The sequence below is a fragment of the Nyctibius grandis genome, chromosome 21 (genome assembly GCF_013368605.1).
Source record: "Nyctibius grandis isolate bNycGra1 chromosome 21, bNycGra1.pri, whole genome shotgun sequence".
In the NCBI taxonomy this organism is placed as follows: Eukaryota; Metazoa; Chordata; class Aves; order Nyctibiiformes; family Nyctibiidae; genus Nyctibius; species Nyctibius grandis.
The window spans coordinates 6,985,650-7,007,156 of NC_090678.1; the positions used below are offsets into that span (position 1 = coordinate 6,985,650).

General features: G+C 50.2%; 1 protein-coding gene across 3 annotated transcripts in view; it reads left to right on the forward strand.

Annotated features, from left to right (window-relative positions):
• Positions 1 to 21,507, forward strand: part of PBX1 (PBX homeobox 1) — a 134,053-nt gene that overhangs the window by 103,695 nt on the left and 8,851 nt on the right. For 2 of the 3 annotated variants that reach the window (XM_068416964.1, XM_068416965.1), the window contains 6 exons: positions 2,176 to 2,420; positions 5,019 to 5,209; positions 6,133 to 6,268; positions 9,893 to 10,052; positions 17,859 to 17,971; positions 19,440 to 19,529. In XM_068416964.1, the coding sequence (XP_068273065.1) occupies positions 2,176 to 2,420; positions 5,019 to 5,209; positions 6,133 to 6,268; positions 9,893 to 10,052; positions 17,859 to 17,971; positions 19,440 to 19,529 (935 nt within the window). The remainder of the gene's footprint in view (positions 1 to 2,175; positions 2,421 to 5,018; positions 5,210 to 6,132; positions 6,269 to 9,892; positions 10,053 to 17,858; positions 17,972 to 19,439; positions 19,530 to 21,507) is intronic. The other variant, XM_068416966.1, reaches the window with a different exon arrangement.

Sequence of the window (21,507 nt, forward strand, 5' to 3'; positions counted from 1 at the left end):
AATGATTCCTGAGATTTTTAATCTAAAAATATTTCCCTTTTGAAATCCAGATGCAGCTGTTCTGGCAACTCTGCTTTTGATTTGTTTATTTTGGGGGGTTTTCATTTTTTTTTTTTACCCAGTGTTGCTTTCCATTGGTATTTGGGCTTTTGATGTGCTTTAATTTGCGATTGTTTTTTTCCTGGAAGAATAGGAGTTTGTTCTCCTTTTTTTTTCACAGCAAGTCTGTCTCTCACCCATAGCCTGTCACCTCCCCACTTCCCTCTTCTCTCTTTAAGGCTTTTGGCTGCCTTCACCTCTTGTTTCAGTTTATGGACTGCAGCCCCCAAACCATTTTCTTGATGAAGTCTGACCTCTCCCCTTGCTTTATTCGTCGGCGAGGCGCATGGCTGGGTGCCGGGATGCCATGGGAAGCCTCCCACGGTGGAGGGGGATGCCAGACCCATCTCCTCGGGGCTCGGCAGCTGGCACCTGGCTCCGAATTTGGCACCGTGTCCCCATCCCTCCATATAGAAACGATCCTCCCTAGCGTGGAATTATTAGCTCACCTTATTGGCAAGTTTACTGTTGTTGGGCTTTTTTTCCTCTCTTTTCTTTACCCCTGACCTTCCCACCTTTGTTGACAGCGAATGTTTTAATCACAAAAATGCCAATAAATGCTGGAGTCCTGAAAAGAATGAATTCAGTGGAGTTTGAGGCGTTAAAAAAAGCTCTTTTTAGTTTTAGCCAGACCTCTCAACAGGGTCTTTTACTTCAGTTTTATACTGCTAATAGCTCTGTCCTTCTCCAACTTATTTCCGAGTGAGGAAGAACATACTCAGATTTGTAGCTGCTCTGGTTTTACTCCTTATTGCCAACTGATTTTAGACTTTTTTTTTCTTTTTAATGATGGGGAAAACCACTCGCTCTTGTTTGCACTGCGGATTCGGGGGGTCAAATTCATCTGGGGTGTAAGCAGGCACGGCTTTATTAAAATCCACACAACATTACCCAGCTCTGGATGTGCACGAGCATGTGCTCAGAGGGGGTGTGTGTGTTTGCAAAGCGCTTTGAGCTCCTGTGCCAGACAAGATGGGGAAATACAATTCGTTCCTCTTAGGAAATGCCTTTTTTGTTCACTCATCAAGGATTTCTGTTATTTATTTTGCAGCTGCGCACACCTGTGTGTGTGCATGTGGAAATTTGGGTTAGGCTTCTGTGTTGGAGCACGGCCCGTGGTGGGGTACATGGGGGGCACCTAGGGCACCTCCATCCTTCAGACCGGGGATGTGCCCCTTTGCCAAGCCAGCCCGCGGCGGTCGGGATGCTCCCGTGTGGTTTTTTTCAGGAGAGCCCTCACAGGAGGGTGACTTTTACTTGAAGCAGTAATTGAGGTGGGGAGTACAAAGAGGGGAGGAAAATTCTCTCCTTGGCAAGTTGCTCTGGGAGGATTGATTTATTGTCGCTCCTTCTCTTAGCATGGTTTAGACTTCACTGGAACGACCAGATTCTAAAAAAAGGATATTTTCCAAAGAATAAAATGTGATTAGTACTTTTTTTTTTTTTGCTTGTTTTTCCACCGGGTGGCTGAAAGCACGGCCTTGCAAGCCCTCTCTGTCTGTATTTAAAGATGGGGAAACTGAGGCACAGTCAGCCCTGGGCTCTGTGCTTCTTCCTCTGCCATCTGGGGTTGATGGCTGATGCAAACAGTGCAGGATCAGGCTGTAAACGACACGTTAGGTGACATCAGAGGACTCCTGGGTGAGATGAGGTCTGGGCTAGAGACTCCTGACTTCCCATCCCATGCTTGAACTGGGATACAGTCCCTGTCACTCCTGGCAGCAGGGACGGGTACATTTATTGTTTTTTTGGTTGACATTGCTAGCGATTTCCCTGCGTACTTGAACGCAAAGTGTGGCTTTCTGGGTTACCTCCTCGGTGAGCTCTCTGCAGGTTCTGCCCTGCGGGAAAGAGGGGAAGAGGCAGGGACGGGAGCGGGGAGCTGGAGTGCCCCTGTTACCACTGCTGGGCTGGACCGGGATGCAGAGTGACTGTTGGGGTACCCTTGGGAAAGGAAGAAAAGCCCTGTTGGTGGGGACTGAGCTCCTCTGGTCCAGCCTGGGGTGAGCATCCCCTTTCCCAAGTTAAGCCCCGGGTGCAACTCAGTCTTTGCTCTGCCCTTTGTGTCTCCTGCAGTGCTGAGCATCCGGGGAGCGCAGGAAGAGGAGCCCACGGACCCCCAGCTGATGCGGTTAGACAACATGCTCCTGGCCGAGGGGGTAGCGGGCCCCGAAAAAGGAGGAGGTTCGGCCGCTGCTGCTGCCGCCGCCGCCGCATCGGGAGGAGCCGGCTCCGACAACTCGGTGGAGCATTCCGACTACAGAGCCAAACTCTCCCAGATCCGGCAGATCTACCACACGGAGCTGGAGAAGTATGAGCAGGTAACAGGCTCCTTCACGGCGGAGGGCAGGGCTGGCGGTCATGGGATGGTGGAAGCAGAAGCCAGAGCAATGCACATCCACGCCGTGGTGTCGGTGCCAGACGGCTGCACCAGTCCGGTGCTGACACCATGGCGTGGATGTGCACAGCCTGGATCACTGCTGACATCTATTGTTAGGAGCATGCGGGCAAATGCAAACTGTTGCTTGGTAGTGGGGTGAAAATGTTCTTTTTTTAGGTTTGGGAGGGTTGGTTTTGTGTGCTGGGGTGTGCCACGAGAATAGGCTTGGCATGGGGTCGCCCCTTTGATTTTTGCTTTTCACTCCTTCCCTAATATCTTGCCAAAAAGCAGCCCTACGAAGGGGAAGTCTTCCTCAAGGTGCTGGCCTCGGTGCAGGCAGTTTTCCAAGCAAGGTTTGAATCAAAATCTTCCTTGAATATTTTTTCTGCTTGAAAAGTCTTTTTTCCAGAAAAAAAAAAAGGGGCTTCTTTCTGGAAGAAAACAATTCTTAAAAAAAAAAAATAAGAAAAACTATTTGGGTCATGAATATTGGTAACACTGACAATTGCATGAAAAGCTTTGCAAGCCAGTGCTCAAAACCGGTTTCTTTCAGATGTTTCCAGATGTTTTGCAGACCTCTCTTGGCTGCCACGCGGCTTGCCCGTGTGACAAATGTGGTTTCTACCCTGAGGTTGTGGTTTATGGAGTGCGAGCAAGAAAGCATCCCTCCTTTTTGGGTGCAGGACGGGCTCCGCGGCCAGGGCCAGGCGGGGTTTCAGGTCTCTGGTTTAACGCCGTCTCTGCTGATGCATCGGGGCTGTGAGCAGCCACCAGTGCTGAAGTCTGTAGAGGCAAGCCAGCCTGGCTAACCCAGCTAACTGATTGTGTGGTGGGGCTGGGGGGACAGCTCACCCCTTCAGGTGCCACATTGATCAAGGTGAGGCTGCTGGTTGGCATCTTCAGATCTGTACTTGGGAGTGGTGTGGAGCTACCTTAGATGGGTCCCCCTGGGCTGGAGCTGGAGTGAGGGCGGCCAGGCAGGGCTCTGGTGTTGGAGAAGCCAAGCGTGGTCGCACCATCAAAGGCATTTTGCAGGGCATTAGAGGAAGATGGGTGGCAGGTTGGAAGGATGACCTTTGGTGGCTGTCCTCAGCTCTTGCTGTCACTCCCTCAAGGCATGAACGCAGGCTGGTGCGGCATGAGGGAGCCTCAGGCCTCTCACGTGGGTAGGAGTGGAGAGCACGTCAGGGCTCATCTTTCAGCCCCCAGGCTGAAGAGGGGGAGAGAGACCCCACGTCCTCTGTCACCCAAGCCCAAGGAGAGACCGTGAAGGGCAGAGCCAGCAAGGACCCTTCTCCAAGGGCACAGCCAGGGACAGGCTTCAGGGAAGGACTATCTGCTCCTTCCTCCCCTTGGGCGGGGATTTTGTTTGTTTGCTTTTCTGATTTTGTTTCTGCATCATTTTTGCTCCACAAAGGGACACCCAGGTGAGAGAAACCTTTATCCCAGCCCTGTGGGGTGAACTGGGCCACGACATCTTTCCTTCTCACAACCCACTGACGGGGTTGGTTTTGCCACAGAGTTGCTTTGCAAATGGCTGTGCAAAGGTAGTAAGTCAGGCCCATGTTGCCAGTCCACAAAATCAGTGTTTCTTTCCCCTGATAGCTCCTTTTTCCCCATCATGGTGTGGCAAATGGGGATGCTCTCCCCAGAGCAGCTGCCTGTGTCCCAGGAGCACCTCAGGCTTCTTGAGCCATCAGTGTCCAAGTGCTGCTCTCAACCTGGTTTTCGGGGCTTGGATCCCAGACTGGTTCTGGGAGTTGGAGGCTCCTGTTATGCCCGTGAGGTGCTCATGAGGATGGAGGAGAGAGCAATGAAGTGGCCTTCGTCTGGCTTCAAAATCCCTCCCTTCTCCCCCCGACTCCTCTCTCTGCCCTGTCCTCACAGTGCAGCATGGGGACAGCAGGGGCAGCCGGACACTGCTGTGCCAGCAGCAAACTAATTGGGCTTATTACCTGCTTGCCCTTACTTGTCAGGGCTCCTGCCTCACTCAGGCTTTAATTATTATTATTTATTTCTTCTCTAATGTCCTAAGAGCGCAGAGCAGGGCCGGGTCTCTCTGGGAGCTGCTCCTGTGAAGAACAAGGGGCTCTGTAGGACACATGGTGCTGGGGTCCAGCTGGGGCAATGGGAGGAGGGACAGCAGGTCAAAAGGTTCATGGTCCTCCTCAGATGCATCTATAGCTCCTTCAGTCCCATCCAGAAAAGGCGGCTGGGACTTCTTCATGCTTTACTTGAGTCCTAGGGCTTCACCTGCCCCAGCTCCATCCATGATCCCTGAGAGCAAAGAAAATTGGCTCCTGCCTTTCTCAACATATTTGTTGGGAAGTATCTCATGCCCTTTGCTTTGCAGACAAGGGAAATTTCTCTCTCCCCCAAGACCCAGCACACTCCTGTTCTGTATCTGCCCTAGAAAGCCCCAGCCATTGAGGCCTCCACTTGCATCTCCTTCCTTAGCAGCGTTGCCTCTGTACTGTCCTTGACGCCATCGAATGACCTTCCGATCCTGGGGTTTCTTTTGCTTTTCTTGCCATCCCAGGCATGCAACGAATTCACCACCCACGTGATGAACCTGCTACGTGAGCAGAGCCGGACCCGACCTATCTCGCCGAAGGAGATAGAGCGGATGGTGAGCATCATCCACCGCAAGTTCAGCTCCATCCAGATGCAGTTGAAGCAAAGCACATGTGAAGCCGTCATGATCTTGCGCTCCCGATTTCTGGACGCACGGTGAGTTCATACCCCCAAACCTTTCTCCTAACCCACCGTGCAGTATTGCTCAGGCCTAGGAGAGGTGTTCTGAGGTTCTGGAGTGAATCCAGGTCCATCTGAAGGTCTTGAGCTGCAGGGGCTGTTTGTCTTCCTTCCCTTTAGTTGTCAGTGGCTCAGCAAGGGAGGGGATAATAATTCAAGACATCCAGCCTCTGTCTCAGCTGTACCTTGAGAATTGCACATGCTGGTTTTGCTCCCGCAGAAGGAAATTCTGTGGCATATTCCAGCAAACCTCTGTGGTGAAAACGTGCTCTTCAGTTGGGGACGAAAGCTAATCCTCCAGCCTGTCCTGTCCCGTCCCCTCTAGGTTCCTATTCTTTTCCTTTTGTTTCCATTGTCCCAGATTTTCAGTTTGCTGTAGAATTATTTCACTCCCCAAGCTGGTTATGTGCATGCTGTGGCTTGGGCTTTGGCTTGCGATGGGGAGGAGAGGCAGCTGCACTGGGGGTACGAGAGAGGAGGTAGCAGACAGGTAGTGCTGAGCTGTAAATGGAACAAACTTCAAGGACGTATCCATCGCTGCTTTCTCAGCACAGAGCTTTGCAGAGCAGCAGTGATGTCTTTGGCCAGGGCAGCCAGGTGTTGGGAGTCACCATCCCACATAGAGGAGCTGGGTGCCAGTTTTAAGACTTGCCTGTGAGCTGGAGGATACAGTGATAATTTGAGGAGACAACTTGCTTTGGAAGATGCTGAGAGAGGAGTCGCTAGCCAGGTGCAGATGAGAAACTTCCTGGCTATGACTCTTGCACTCTATGCTCCCAGGAGCAGCGGGAGGAGGGAGGGCAGTGGGGAAAGTCAGAGAATCTAAAATTACATTCCTGGACCCCGGTACTGATGCCCTTTCCTTTTCCTTCTGTTTTTCCCTCTTTCTTCATGCTAAGGCGGAAGAGACGAAACTTCAACAAGCAGGCTACGGAAATCCTGAATGAGTATTTCTATTCCCATCTCAGCAACCCTTACCCCAGTGAGGAAGCCAAAGAAGAGCTAGCCAAGAAATGCGGCATCACAGTCTCACAGGTGAGAGAGCCCAGAACTACAGCAAAGACAGCTACTGCTAACGGGAAACCTTAGCGTGGTGAAGGGCACTCCGGACCTCAGTCAAGTCAGCCATGTCCCAGTGTTGAGCACTTAATTACTAAATGAGTTCAGTGCAAGTTAGTGTAAGTGGATGGGAGAGCAGGCGGCAGACTTGCAGATTGAAGCCATGGATGGAAAAGGAGAGTTTGGGAGAGGATTTAGAAGGGATGAAGACTTCATGGAACAATGGCTGTGTGTGCAGCCAAGGTGTTAACAGCACAGAAATGATGTGGTGTGACCCACAGAGGCAAAGTCTTCTCCTCAGGGAATTAGTGCTGAGCTGGCTTGCAAGAAGAGCTCATTGGAGCTGAAAGTCCAAGGTATTTGAAGGCAATAGGAAGAGTTGTGCAGATTTTGCTCGATAAGGTGGAATGGACAAGGTCCTGGTGAGAAGGGTTTGGTTCAGACAGGCTAATGGTTATAGTTTGTGCACAAGGAGGGAGGACTTTCTCAGGGTTGTTTCTCTCTGTCATTACTCTTGTGCTGTGGAACATGACATCTCCCTGACTTGCTTATCCCTCAAAGAAAGGTGGTCAATAAAGACAAACTGAATTATTTCCGTACATTCAAGGCAGCGACGTAGTTCCTGGAGTCTGTAGCTTTGACCTGGGAGCTGCTGGGATTTGTGAGGAGTGCAGTCAGTCATTGAAGTGTTCAACTGTACATTGCTCAGGCCTGCCCTTCTTTATTTCCTCCCTTTTTGGAGCAAGCTGCGTAATTGAAAACCAGTCTATAAGGCCTCTGGTAGTCTTGTCCTCGTGTGAGCTTAGCGCTCCCTTTGCGTTCCCCGTCTTGGGCCACTTCCCAGCCCCAGGCACGTGTTCGTCACTTGAGTAAACTGAAGACAGCAGTAGCATCTGGTGTCCTTGTGAGAGCATATCTGCCTTCAGCAGGAGCAACAGCATCCAAGGGTAGGTGTCGTCACCGTGTTGAATGCCTGCTGATCGACTCCAATTGCATCCCCTGGGTCAGAAGACCCAAATGTTGATTCTGCCCAGAGTTACCTAGGAGAGACAGCACGTACTGGCTTAAGTAAAACTACAGCTGTCCTCATGCTTCCCTTCTCACTTCTAATTCATCTGTTCACACTTACAACTTCTCCCTCGCAAGAGAAAATGCCCAGGAGAAATGCTGCACTTAGACTGTGCTGTATCAAGGCTGCATTGTGCCTGTCTCCAGGATCTCCCTCCCTTCTTTGTCCAAAGAAGGTAGAAACAAACACACATCAAAGTGTCTGTTTTTGTTGAGGCTAAGTGGGAACATGGGACAGCGTGCATCTGTGCAAGTCATGAGCAGAGTTCATCTGGACTCAAAGGCTGACTGGGGTAGGCAGGTTCTTTGCTTCGCAAGTTTTAAGTTGAAGATGGATTGTGGTGGCCGTTTATCCCAACTTCCTTCCCTGTAGCCCTCAGAGTTCACCCACCAGCTCCAGCATTTGAAGCCAGAAGAGCTGTTGTAGAAAGATAGCCGAGCGGGAAGATCACGAAAGAGCACATTGTCATTAATGAGAAAGCTGGACCAAGAAGTGGAATGGAGCTCCTCGCAAACAGCACCTGCTGCTGGTGCCGTTGAAATATTCACTCCCAGATCTGGGCTGGGTGCAGATCTGAGTTACTACCTGTTCCCTCCTGGGAGTCTCCACAGCTTATATTTTATTTTCTTTTTCTGCTCTGCAGCAGCGTAGGATTGGAAACGTGCAGTTCAGTAGCAGGTGAATTGGTGGATGAAGCCACTTCTGTGTAGAAGCTGCTGAATGCTCTAGGAGGACTGCAGATAGCGTTGTAGGAATAAAAGCACATGGGTTTCAGTTATCAACACCCAAGCCAAAACAATTTCCCTAAGATGAGGAAAGAATGATCAGCTTCCCAGGATGAACATCCAGTATTGTCTTCTGTGTCTTGGTGCGTGGACAGTCCATTTGGAAGGGGGAGCACTGATGTACTTGCTCACCACGGAGCAGAGGGAGAATGTCCTTGGAGTCCCAGCAAAGAGGTTGATCTGCTAGCTCAAGATGGCAGCTCCAAGCAATCCTAGGAGTGCTGGAGCTCTTCTGGGAGAGTTGCAGCATCCTCTGGCATTTGTCCATCCTCTTCATCCTGATGAGCTTTCTCAAACAAGGTCAGCAGCGGCTGGAGGTTGTCTTCTGCTTAGAGACCTGCACATAGGAAGACATTCCACTGATCCTCTGTGTTCAGTGTTGTCACAAAAGCAGCTGAGAGCTGCTTCCCAAACTCTAGGCTGAGTATTTCCTACATCTTTTCTGAAATTGTTCGCTGCAGCATGGTGAAGAAGTTTATCATCAGCAGGGTACTGAGCAGGATTTTGTGAACACTGCATTCCTGGTGGTACCCTGACATTTGCCCTGGAGAAGCAGCTCTGGCTGGATATCATAGCCTGATTTCACAGACTTCAGAGTTTCCTATCGCTGTGCTGAACCTCTGACATTCAAACTTTGGAGTATTTATCCAGATACCTTGCAGGTTGTCCCAGCAACATTTCTTTCAGGCATTCATACTACTGATCCCAGGATATCACCCTGATAGTCTGTGAGGCTCACCTGCTCGGACCTCTCCTTGGGGCTTTCTGAGGTTCATGCATTGTGCTACTGCAGGCACAGGGAATCAGCTTTCACCAGGACTGGCATGAGCAGAGATGCACCGCTTCATTCTGCCTTCAGATCTGGCCCATCATTTTCAGCCACCCTCATAATTTCTGAAGTTCAGCCTGCTGCTTTTTTTTTTTTTTTTTTTTTTTTTTTTTTAAATAAATCCACTAGCCTCATTCAGCACACTTCTAGGCACTTAGACACAACAGACCAGTAGTGGTCTCTGGGCAAACACAGTGGAAACATCTCCTGCCCCTTTCCAAAGGACACGCTTGTTCCCTGGGACCAAAGTTAGGTGTTAGGCCAAGCCCCGTGCTGCCTTTCCAGCCTTTGCCTGAAACTCCGGGTTTGTGTAGTGGCTCATGCTAAACCATACAAAGCCAAGTTCAGCTGGATGAAGAGCATCCACTGCTGGCCTTTTGCACTGATTTCGCTCAGGTGGATCAAAAGCAGAGCTTCAGCAATTGCAAGGCAATTGTGTTTGTCAGCCAGGCCCGAGTAAATTTGTTGAGTGTTTTCCCTGAAAGGGAGTAGAAGGGGCATCTGGGAATCAGAGCATCTGTCCCTGTCAAAGGGACACTGAGGAGGAGACAAATAAAAAGCTCCAAAATGACACATAATCATTTTCAGATTGTGCAATTTCAGTCATTTGACTTTCTCAGGTTTTTTTAAACCCATCTGGTATTTGGGTGGGTCTGGCCGTTCCTGTGGAGCATCCCCTTAGTGGATGTCCCATCTGTGGAGGAAGCAGAAGCATCCACACAAACCCAGCCCTCCCAAGGGGGTCCCACCACCTTTCCTGGGCTTGGTGTGGCACGTGCTTTCTTCCACGTCTAGGAAAATGGGGGGGAAGAAAAGAATATGCACTGCTTAACCTGACCTAATCCGCCTTCCTCACCCAGCCGCGTTTGCCAGAGCTGAAACGTTAATGTCTTTGTCTTCTCTCACACTCGCTCTAGGTATCAAACTGGTTTGGAAATAAGAGAATCCGGTACAAGAAGAACATAGGTAAATTTCAAGAGGAAGCCAATATTTATGCTGCCAAAACGGCTGTCACGGCTACCAATGTGTCAGCCCATGGAAGCCAGGCTAACTCACCCTCAACTCCCAATTCAGCTGGTTAGTTTTTATTTTTTTTTTATTTTGGGTCATTAGTGTTTGGTTTTTTGTTCATTTCCCCCCTTCCCTCTAGTCTCTCTCTTGTTTTCTCTTTTTGGTTATTTCTGGGTTTATTTTCTGGTTTTGGTTGGCTCATTTTTGTGGTCTTTAAAAACAAAAAAATAGATGGGTTTGTTTTTGGGGATTGCTTTGTGGGAGGTACTTTATATTCCTGTTTCCCCCTGCCCCCCTTCTTGTCTCTTTTTTTTTCTCTTCCCTTCCCTGTTCTGTTTTTCCTTGGAAAAGCGATGTGGTCAGACCTTGTGCCTGACGGTGCCACGTTGGGGGTTATGTGCATGGATGGTAAACACAAAACCAGAAAAATTATCTGAAAACAAGATTGCTGGGATTGCTTGCACTTCGGGGGGAGAAAAAAAAAAGAAAAATAAGTCCTTGCATAACGGTTCTGTTTCGCTGGGGCTGAAGCACGAGTGACCCTAATGGATAACGCATTTGTGGGCTGCCCTACCTCATGCCATTGTGGGGGTTGTTTTGGGTTGATTTTTGTCCTTTGATTTTCTTTCTGTTGTGGTTACCTTTGATTGCTTACATGACAGTGTCTGGATCACCTGCAAGAGTGTGCCCTGTGTGAATTTAATTTTCCCTTTGTGTCAGCGTGATCCAGGGAAGTCCATGGGTCGTTCCTTTCCCTTTCCCCCTTCCCTGCCCATTTGCTGTGGTTTCCATGTGTTTGTTTTGAGGGTCAAAGGCACAGAGCACTTTGCCCAGATCTCAACTCCTCTGCTAGAGAACGGCGCTTAGTTCATGCGTGGTACCTGCCACGAGGACGGCCGACCCAAAAATGATCCCGGGCCGCGGTCGGCTGGTTGTGCTCCGCTCCCAAGAGCGATGGAAAATTGGGATTTGTTTAAAAGGAGGGGAAAAAAAATGAACTTCATGGGTGCCATGTACTTCGTTAGCCATGCAAATATCTGTGTGCCTGCTTTCTTTTTAGGGGTGGGAGGGAGAGTGGGAATGTGCCACTCTTGTGCCTTTGAGCTCGATGTCTGCTCATGGTACCCTTTCACCGGGGTGTGATGCTTGCTGTTATCAGGTAGGCTGCTAAGAGGAAGGAAATGGTGGGGGAGCAAAGAGGATGGTGGGCAGCAGGAGAAGCTGGATGTTAAGTAGACCACCAGTGGTACACCATGCAAATGCTGGTTGCTATCAGGACATGCTTCTGTAGTGAGCACAACCCTGCCTGTGACAGGTATCAGAGGAATCGCACCCCAGAAGCACCCCCAGATCTGGAGGATTTGAGTGGAAAGTGAAGAGCCAGGGGTCAAACAAGGGGAGAAATCAGTGGCATGGGTCTGTGGCTGATCTCCCAAACCAGCCCCACAGCGGGAAGGCAAAGGCAGTCCATTAGCCATGAGCTGGCGTGGTAAGCGGTGATCGCTCTGTGCTGGGGAGCCCGTCCACACCTTGCAGGCACTCGTGGGTGGCTTGCACAGAAGCAAGTGGCAGAAGGCTTACTCAGTTGGGCAGCAGAGAGAAGTCCCTGCACATGACCCCTTAGTTTCCAGGGGACATGTTACTTGCTAGGGGTCTGCCCCCCAGAGCTGCCTAGAGCAGAGATGTTGCAGGTCAGGGATACTGCTGGGAGGCATCTCTCCCACCTCCTCCATGCCCAGGGCTGCCTGTGAGCGAGCTGTGCCACCTGCTCTGGCTCGCCTGGGGTGCTCAGGGGCCTTAGGTGGATGCAGCAGAATTCTGCAGGGACAGATGTTTGCAGGAATTTTGTTTGATTCTTTTATTTTTGGGGGGTTTTTTTTGCTTTTTTTTCCCTTTTCCTTCCGTTGTTTTAACTGCTGAAGATGTATCTGACAGTTTTAAAAATGTCATCCTTTCCAAACAGCTCACTCAGAATACCTGGTCAGGTGGAGTCTCTTGACATTAAAACCCCCGTGTAGAAAAGGCTGGAGGATAGAGAGCAGAATTGCCTGTGTTGAGGGAGATGCCTCCTGCCTGTGATGCTGTCCTGCAGTCCACGTCAGCTTGGACCAAAGAGACACAGCTTTCCTTCTTTCCCTCTTTCTTCAACTGGAGTCAGATCCAAAGGTCTGGAATAGCAAGGGAAGAGCTTCAAATTGCTTAAATGGGTTTGGATCTGGCCCACATGTAGTGGAACAGGCATTTCCCCAGTGCCTGCCCAGTTAAATAGTGCTCTGGTGCGAGGCTGCTGCTTCGCCTTCCCCACAGGCAGTAACACGGCTGTTTCCAAGATAAATTGGCGGGTACCCTGCAGTAAACAGCTAAGATAATCCCTGGACAACACTACGCTTTCAAGGAAGGACAAACAGTCTTGTTATTAACGTGTAAGACCTGAGCTCCTGGGTCCTCTTTCCGACTCACTTGTCTGCACTCCAGAAACGTCGACCTCTTTTCATGTGCCTAATGTGGCAGCGGTGCTAAAGCAGCACGTCAGTGCGAGGGGAGCTCGCAGGCCATGGAGATCCTTCTGCTAAAAGCAAAGTGTTTCTAACCTGACCCAGATCCCCACCACCCTCCCTATACGCTGCAGCAGTGGCAGAGCGGCAGGGAAGCCCCGTTGTCAGCACCGCAATAGTCTCTGGGCCAGCTTGCCGAGGTAGTGGGCTTAGGTGTCCTTGTAGTCCTCTTCTGAGAAGACAACTGGAAGGGCCTCAGGATTTTATCTCCAACAGTGGCATCCCAGGTTGAGATCTCCCCAGCTGAGCCATGTGAGTGAAACAGCTCAGTCAAGCATCCCTGCATTGTCACATTATGGGGCAAAGGCACGTCCTGAGGACATCTGAAGTGTGGCCTCCACTGTTCAGGTTGTCCTGGAGGTGCTAGCAGCAAGAAGCACACCTGCACACACTAGGTCTGAAATACCTGTCTGTGAAGGATTTGGAGGATGGTGTCAAGGGCCGTGAGCCATCCAGATGTGCTGAATTGCCCTGGGAGGAACGTCAGAGTGGATGAAGAGGTGAAGGACTAAGATGGGTGATGCCTCTCTCCTTTTATACCATGGACTTTTTTCTGTTTTCAGATCATCGGCTGAGACTTTGGTGAGGACAGAGCCTGAACAAAGGCTGGATTTGCAGGGAATTTTTAGGACCTTCTAGTTTAAATACATTGTAGGGCTTGTGAAAAGAAAGAGAGTAGGCAGAGGACAGGTCATGAGAAAGAAGCAACCAGCAATGTAGTCCCTGGAGGGCCATGATGTTGGAAGAGGAGGTGGAACTGGATGCAACGGGACCTGGGACAGGAGCTAAATTCATTTCTGCTGTGGCTATGCAGGCCCATCTGTTCTCCGCATTGATGCCTATGTTACCAGAGATCGGTGAATGGCTACAGTCAGTCAAAGAGATTGGCCACACATTGACAAGGGCAAGGATTGCATCTGTCTAGCCATCTGGCACGTTCAAAGCAGGGTCCCCCATCCTCAGTCACCCAGGCCTGAATGTCAAACACCTTTTCATCCTGAATACGCGCAGTTGGGCTTTATCAGCCAGATGTTCAAATAAGCTGAGATGTCTGGCTCATTTGGGCTAACAACTCCCCATCCTCACTTTGATTGTCTGGACAGTCTCAGCACAAAAACCACATGGCAAATGAAAGCTATTTTATGTGGACAGACCCTTTTGCCAACCAGAGTCCTCAAGGGCCACACACAGGTGATGACATCCAGTGAAATCTTCCATGCAGAGCAGCCAGAATTGTCCTGAGCAGTTTTTTTCCTGCTCATCCTTTTGTTTTGTAAAAATCATCTTGCTAAGCTACTGATGGAGGGGGTTGTGCTGTCCGGAAATGTAGTTGGTCAGGCACAGGCCTGATTGCTGTATCTTCTCTTCTCTGCCTTCCTCCAGTTGTGGCAATCACTTGTCCAGAGTGAAGGGACAAGTGCTTGTCCAGCACTGGGGAGGATCCTGCTTCAGCAGAGAGGCTGTTCTGATCATGGTCTCACTGTCTTGAGTGTTGGTTGGCAAGTGAAAAAGAACAAATGTCCTGCTGGATCATCACAGGCTTTTAGACCTGCTATCAAACTTGGTGGCTTTGTCCAGCTGAGGAGCTAAATGGTCCATCAAGTTCTTTCCTCATCTTTGATCATGGCAGAAACACAAGGAAAAGTTACTGGGGGGGGTGTGAGGTAAATTCTGTGCTCTCAATATGTCATTGCCATTGACCTCAACTGGGAGTCTTATATACATGACCAAAGCGGTTGAGTGTGCTGGGTATCTGTCTTATTGGTGATAGGTGATATGAGGCAGCAGATGAGGATGGCTTGATCCAATGAACACCATTAGTGTGTTTGATTATTCTTGATGCCATTTGAATTGTCGGATACTTCAGAGGAAGGGACTTGTTAGAAGTCCTGGAAAACTTGAGGTGGAAGTGGAGGCTGTCAAAACATTAGAGAAGTTATTAGAGAAGCTGGAGAAGAAAACTCTGAAGAGCTGGAGAGGTGACGCAAGAAATACCAGCAGTCAAACTTGTGAGGATTTTTGAGTTGGAGGCAAACTTGAAGTGGGTTTTGCACATCAGGAATGTTAGGGGTGGAAGAGATCTCTTTGCAGGCATTTTTTTGATGTAGACTTTCACCCAGCGGCAAGATCTGAGTACCATAGCTTGTTTAAACTTTTCCACTGCTCTTTCTGAAGCTGCTGTTGCCCTGATAGAAACTCAACACAAAGAAATAGTGTTGGTAGGTCTTGAGTTTGATAAGATGTCTGGATGCTGAAGATGATCCACTGTTTCACTCTGCTACAAGTCATGAAAAGTGTTGTTTTTTCTGGTGGTGTTTTTTGTCTACACACAATAACATCAAGGGACTTCCATGCCAAGATAAGAGCCCTTCCCTCCTGGATTCACAAGCTCAAAGACTGTTGTTACCTCTCAGTTCTTGAGGAGCCTCAGATCAAATTATGACCACTGGAGACCTTTGGTGCATTCGCAATGGAGCCTTTCAGAGAGACAGATGAGATTTATGATGGAGCCTCCTCTAGTGAAAGGATTTGACTTGTATTCCTGGATCTTCTCTCCATGGACGATACCAGTCTTAATTTTCAGGGCTCTTCACATTCCTGCCCCCTCTCTCACCCCAGTGCATCAGCCCCTCTTAGCCGTGTCTCTGAGACTTTGAGCCATCCTCATTTTCATACCTGGCTAGTACGTAGGCAGCAGAGCGCTGGAGCAGCAGAGCGGCAGCGCAAAGGGCTCTCTGCAATTACGCCTGATACAAATGCATCTATACGTGTGGGGCCATTGCTATGCGCATATTTATCTTTGCATCCACAACGGCGGCAAGACGTATTTACCGTTTAGATATGCACATATATTGTAGAAATACCCTGTGCCAATAGCAGTGTATATCTTGTAAGTGACATCTCCAACGCTCCTCACGATTTCCAAGACATAGGCGCTCTTCAGAAGTAGAGTTTGTGGTGGTTTGTTTATTTTTATTTCCTCCCTCACAGTCTCAGTTTTACAGCCAGGTTTGTTAAGTTTCAATAAAATATCCATTAAGTTTATGACATTTTTATTTGTTACTGTTGTTATAATTTTCTTTTGGTAGGGGAAGGCGGGATGAAATGTTGCTCTGCTGGGGGCAGAGCGGCAGTGGTGTCCTGTCAGGTGCTCAGGGGTTCCTGAGGCCTTTTCCCAGCTCTGCCACTGATTCTGTGTGTGATCTCAAAGGTTTCTGCTCACCTTCAAAGAACAGGGGAATATTTGCCACCTCTTGTGAGCGGTAGCTGCAAAGTCCTTTGGTTCTCAGCCACTGCGGGAGTACGAAGCCACGTTACTGCCCTGTCCTTCTATGCCGGTGGTCAAAGCGATCATTCAGAAAACCCTGTAGGAAGCATCTTTGTGTGTGTGAAAAGTGCCCATCGTCACGCTTGAAGCTAAGCAGTGTCAGGGTGGGCTGTCCTCTGTCTGCCAGCTCGTTTCCCTCATTTTTTTGCCTTTAAAATAGCGAGGCACCTGAGAGGCTGGGAAGTGACAGGAGCCCTTTGCCAGCTGAGCAGCGGAGGTGATGGTTACAGCTGCCTTCTGACTAGTCCCGGTTATTTTACGCAGCGCTGTGGGAGTGCTCTCTGGAACGGGTTGGGCAGGGTTGACAGTGAGCACAGACAATGAGCTATTCCTGGCTCTGCTCTTTTCAGGCACCGGTGGGAGGGTCCTGATCCAAGACTCACTGCGCTCAAGATGAATGTCTTGACTGTCTTGGGCGTTGTATCTAGCAGTGATGTTTCTGCTTTCCTTCAATTCTGAGAATTGCCGGCACCTGACAAAAGAGCCAGTTGCAGCAGCGAGCTGCAGAGAGTTTAGTGAACATGAATTCTCCAGCATAGACCTCCCACCTGTTCCTTGATCTTTCTTGGAGGTGGCTTCCTTCAGAGGATCCTTCTTGGTCCACCTCCAGGGCAGAGCTGAGGTCTGTCCAGAGTGCTTCTTCCCTCTCCAGCAAAGGGAGGGGGATTGCCAGGCGTTTCTCAGAGCATACGCATGAGCCATGAGTTGGGCAACTCCACCAGGACTGTGGTTGCCAGTCTTCCAAGTTGGAAGTGGAGATGATGAGATTGTATTTGGGGTTGGAGCTGACAGCGTAGCTGACCTGGGCCCCTGAAGTCTCTCCTTTCCAAGGCTAACGTCATGTATATAACCAAACCTTGCACGTTGAGCTGTCTCACACTTAACGCGCTGATCTGCACGATAAGTTCTGAAATAATCCCATAAAACCTTTTTATTTATTTTTAACTCCCTTCCCTCCTCCCCCGCCTTCCAGTTACATGATGGGTTTGTTTCTCCCGTTCAGTAGTTGAGGAGGTGCTCAGATACCTTGAAGCTGGAAGCAGAAAGCCTTGTTTCTGCAAAGGCGGGACTATTTTCTTTTTCTTTTCATTTATTGGGGTTTTTTTTTCCTGATCCCACCCAGTTGTCTTCACCGTTATCATTTTTTAGCGTAACGTTGGCGACTGGTGCATGCGGTGGGGAATTCGCTTACAGAGCTCGTTCTTCTGGGGCAACTGGCCCAGGAGGGCTGTGACACCCTTGCATTCTCTCATGGCCCATCACAATGAAAGACACTTGCCAACGTGATGGATACTGGGAGTCTAGCACAGGCGCCTTCACATTTTTGCGAGCCTTTGCTCCTGGTGCGCTGAAGTTCCCACCAGTGATGGGTTCCTGATGTCCTAAAGGCAAACCCCACGCAGCGCTCCCTCGCAGAGCTCCCGGTGGCTCAGCAGGAGCTCCAGCTGTGGAACTGGGTGGTGTCCGGATGTGCTCACCCTGCAGAGAGCTGCCCGGTGCAGACTTACCCACCCTGATCTGAGCTTCTCAGAAACAGCAGTGGCATGGGCCAAGGCTTCTGCTCTTGACAGCAAGGCTTGTTTGGATAATTCTGTTCTCCAGTGCAGTCTGCTGGGGGAACATCTCCAACAACCGAGATTTTCAAAGCTGCCTGAAGGATTTTGATGCCCTGAAATGAAGGGAAAGGGCTCTCTGAGTCCTCCAGGCTGGCTTTTGTTTGTCTCGGTCAAAAGCATGAAGAATCCTTCCTCCAGCTGAGGAGCTGTTGAAGAATGTTCTTGACATTGAGCTGTAACAACATGTGGCTTTGAATAACCTCAAGAGTGCATCCTTTTTTTTTTTCGCTTGCTCTGTTCTTCATACTACTAACCTGACTGTGTGTTTTGTTTTTGTGGTTGCTTTGCATGTTGTTCCTTCCTCTTGGCTGAGAGTCATGGGGTGGATCTTTTTCCTTTCTGTGATTCAGGTGCCTCACTCTTTCCTTTCCAGGTTCTTCCAGTTCTTTTAACATGTCAAACTCTGGAGATTTGTTCATGAGCGTGCAGTCTCTCAATGGGGATTCTTACCAAGGGGCCCAGGTTGGAGCCAACGTGCAGTCACAGGTAGGGACCCATCCGATGTACTGCCAGTGAATGCATTAGTGTTGGAGGAGCCTTTGATTGTATTGGCACTTCTCCCTCCCCTCCGAAATGAACAAATCTCAACCAGCACAAACCAACCAACCAACACTTAAAAAAGGCGAACCAAACTGAAAAAAACAACCAACCAACCAACCAAAAAAAAAGCAACAGTAACAATCACCAAAAAAATCAATCCAAAAGAAACCAAAACCAAACACCCAACAAAACCAACAACCATGGTCTTGAGGAGACTTGCCCACACTTTGTGAATGCATTTGGCTCTGGCTTGATAGTCGTACTAGGAGGAGAGGAGGTTTAGGAGAACAGGCACGAACTCAAACAAAAGCAGCTGAGGTTTAGAGTCTGCTTGCTTTATTCTTCCAAGGGAAGGGGCCAGATGTTTGGACTGGTGTCTCGTTTTACAAGGCTTCCACTTACTCTGATGCCGAACCAGGTGTCTGCTGAAAGGCGAGAAATGCTCAAATACACAGCTAGATTTTTATTTTTTTTTTAATTAAAAGCCACCCCTCACCATCTCCCCACCTCCCTGAAGCACAGGCACTCACACCACCCATGTACACACCAGCAAGACAGAGTGAGGGAACTTTGAACAGTGTTACTGAAACATCAACCCACGCTTTGGGCAAAAACAAAGAATTTTAAATAGCCAGGAACTCACTCAGATTGCCCACCTCCCATCCGATGTCCAGATGTGCCATGAGTCTGCTCTCTGGCATTTAAGGCTCTGTACTGTGTTGAGAGATGACAGGCACTCTGACGCTACTGCACTGGGCAAGGAGAGCTCTCTAAAGCCGAGGTTGCTCCCCTCGCAGTGCTGGACGCAGAGCAAGCGTGCCCGTGGGCGACGAGACGTGCTCGCCACGCATGCCACTGCTGGGGCTGGGCTGGGGGAGTGGAGGGAGAGGAACAGGGTGTCCAGAGGAGAGCTGCCAGTGCCTTTGCCGTGGTAGGTATATTCCCTTTCTGGGCCCTTCGAAATGAAGGCGCTCAGTCACCTCCGAGGATCTCCTTCCACTGCCGTGAGCTTCCCAGCGCTTGGGGCCGAAGGGTGGAAGGGGGTAGGGATGTGGGTCCTCGAGTGCGGTGGTGGAGCTGGCCACAGCGATGTGCTCCAGGAGGTCCCACCCCACGCTTGCCATGCTGTCCTCCCTTTCCTCTCTCTTGTGTCGAAAGACTTGGGACCAAGGAGAGCGTGACGGGGCAGGCGGGGTGGTGAGGGAGGCAGGAGCGGTCCTCTGGCTCAGCGCTCGCTGCAAGACCAACTGCGGTTCTCTTTTACCCCTCTTTAAATATATACCTTTATTTTTGTTATTATTATTGTCATCACTGTGTGTTTGTTTTTATCTTGCCAAAGATGAACCGAAGCGGCTTTGCCCACTAACCTTTCATTCACTCTAATTTGTGTCTTTGTTGTCGTTGGTCTGTTTAGGTGGATACCCTTCGCCATGTTATCAGCCAGACAGGAGGATACAGTGACGGACTCGCAGCAAGTCAGATGTATAGTCCGCAGGGCATCAGTGTAAGAAAAAAAAAAAATAGGCTCGGGTTCTTGTTTTATTTTTTTTTTCTCCATTTTTGTTCTCTCACTACCAATTATTTCAAAGCCATAGGGCTCAGAATGCCACTTAGTAGGACTTGTCTTTGCTTTTACGGTCACCTAGTTTATTGCTTCTGTATCGGTCACGCCAACGGCAGAGCTTTGCCCACAAAAAAAAGTGGTGACCGGGCAGGCTTTGTGCAGGCAGCTGGCGTCTAGGACTGTCAGAGCCGATCAGCGTTCGCCCGGCACCTGCGGCCACGCGCGCTCGGCCGAGAGGAGCTGCTAAACAGGTGACACCTCGCGTAACCGCGGTGGGGAATGTCACTGCAAACGCCCCGGTCCAGAGATGGCTCCACACGTTGGCCAATGGCACCATCCCAGAGCGACAAGCTAAAAATAACCCATCCCTGGCTGGCATCCCAAAGCACGGTGGCGATGGGGTTGACGGCAATAACGATTGCAAATAAAAGGAGAAAAAAAAACCCAAACAAAACAAAGCCAACCAATGTCAACCCAAGAAAACCTCGCCCAACTGCGCTGGGGGAGGGTGCGAGGGGGAGGGCGGTCTCCGGAGCATCTTCTCCTTGTTCTTGGGTGCGCTGGCGGGTTCTGACTAGCATGAAAATTCGTAGCGACAAGCTGTGTCGCACAGGGGGAAATCGATCAGACACACACAAGGAGAACCCAGTGTAGATTCGGGACAGCAATCCAACTTCATTTCTCAGATCAATCGTCCGCCATCTCAGCGGTGGTGACAGCAAGCTGGGAGAAGAGGGCAGCCTGGAAAAGGAGGCTGTGAGCGCCGAGTGGGTGGTGGCGGTGGTGTCCGGGGTGGCACGGAGGAGGGGGCGGCTGGCCCTGGACGTGGCTGGCTGCCGTGGTCCCCATCGAGGAGGCTGAAGGTTGAGGTGGGGTGGTCTTGGGCTGGGCAGGGAGGTGGTGGTCCTCCAGGTGGGACAGTAGTCCTATGGCCGAGCACCCCGGCATGGTGCACCATCCCGTCCCATAACCTTCCTGACCAGGGCTTGTGCTGTTTGTCACCTTGCGTGTGACCGTGTTCGGGCCATGGGTGTGTGAGCGGCCACCGCCGGCGTGGGGAGAGGGGTGCGGCGGGACGGGGGGCTGCGCTCCCCTCTCCTGCGGGCGCCGGGGCTTAGCGGGCGGCTTGACGTCAGGAGGCAGAGGCAGGGAGGATTTGTGAAGTAATGTAATTGAACATGTGCAGATAATTATGTCTCATTACATAAGCCCGTTGCAAAAACGGCACTTGGAAATGCCACATGAAAGAGCCTATCGTTCCGCATTAATTTCTCCGTGCGCTGAATTTATTCCCTTTCTGGCTTTTTAATACTTAGAGAGTAAATGAATCGCAGGCTGATCATGATAAGACATGATACTTTTGTATAAATTAAAATACCCCCCAGGAAAGAGGCTGAGCTGATTGTGGTTGCAGTTGTCTTGGAAAATAACAGTGGGGCTGGGTTAAGCCAAAATTTGGGGGGGAGGGTTTCTGCTGGGGATTCTGAGGCAGGGAGGGAGCGATGAGGGAGAGGAGAAGAAAGAGGTAGTGGAAACTCAAAAGCTGAATAGGACGAGGAAGGCTGGGCTGGTGTTTGTGGCTGTGGTAATGGGAGAACCAGTATTACCATAAGCAGCACTGGGAATTGGTGAGCTGAGAGTGGCGGGGGCTCAGCGGTCCCATCTGTGCTTCCTAAACAGCGACCTGGGATGGTGGCAGTTGATGGCTCCTCAGGCTGGTTTTCAAGGAGGGCAGGAGCCCAGATTGGCCCAAACTGGATGTTGTTCAGTGAGGGACAGGGTGGCAAGTGGGCAAAGGGACCTCCTGCGTTTGGGGGTGACCCCTTGTTTCCCCAGAAAGCTCCTGGTAGGCATGGGGAGCAAGGCAGGGAGTCCAGAGCTGAGCAGATAGTTCAGGAAGCATCTTCTGGGTTGTCTC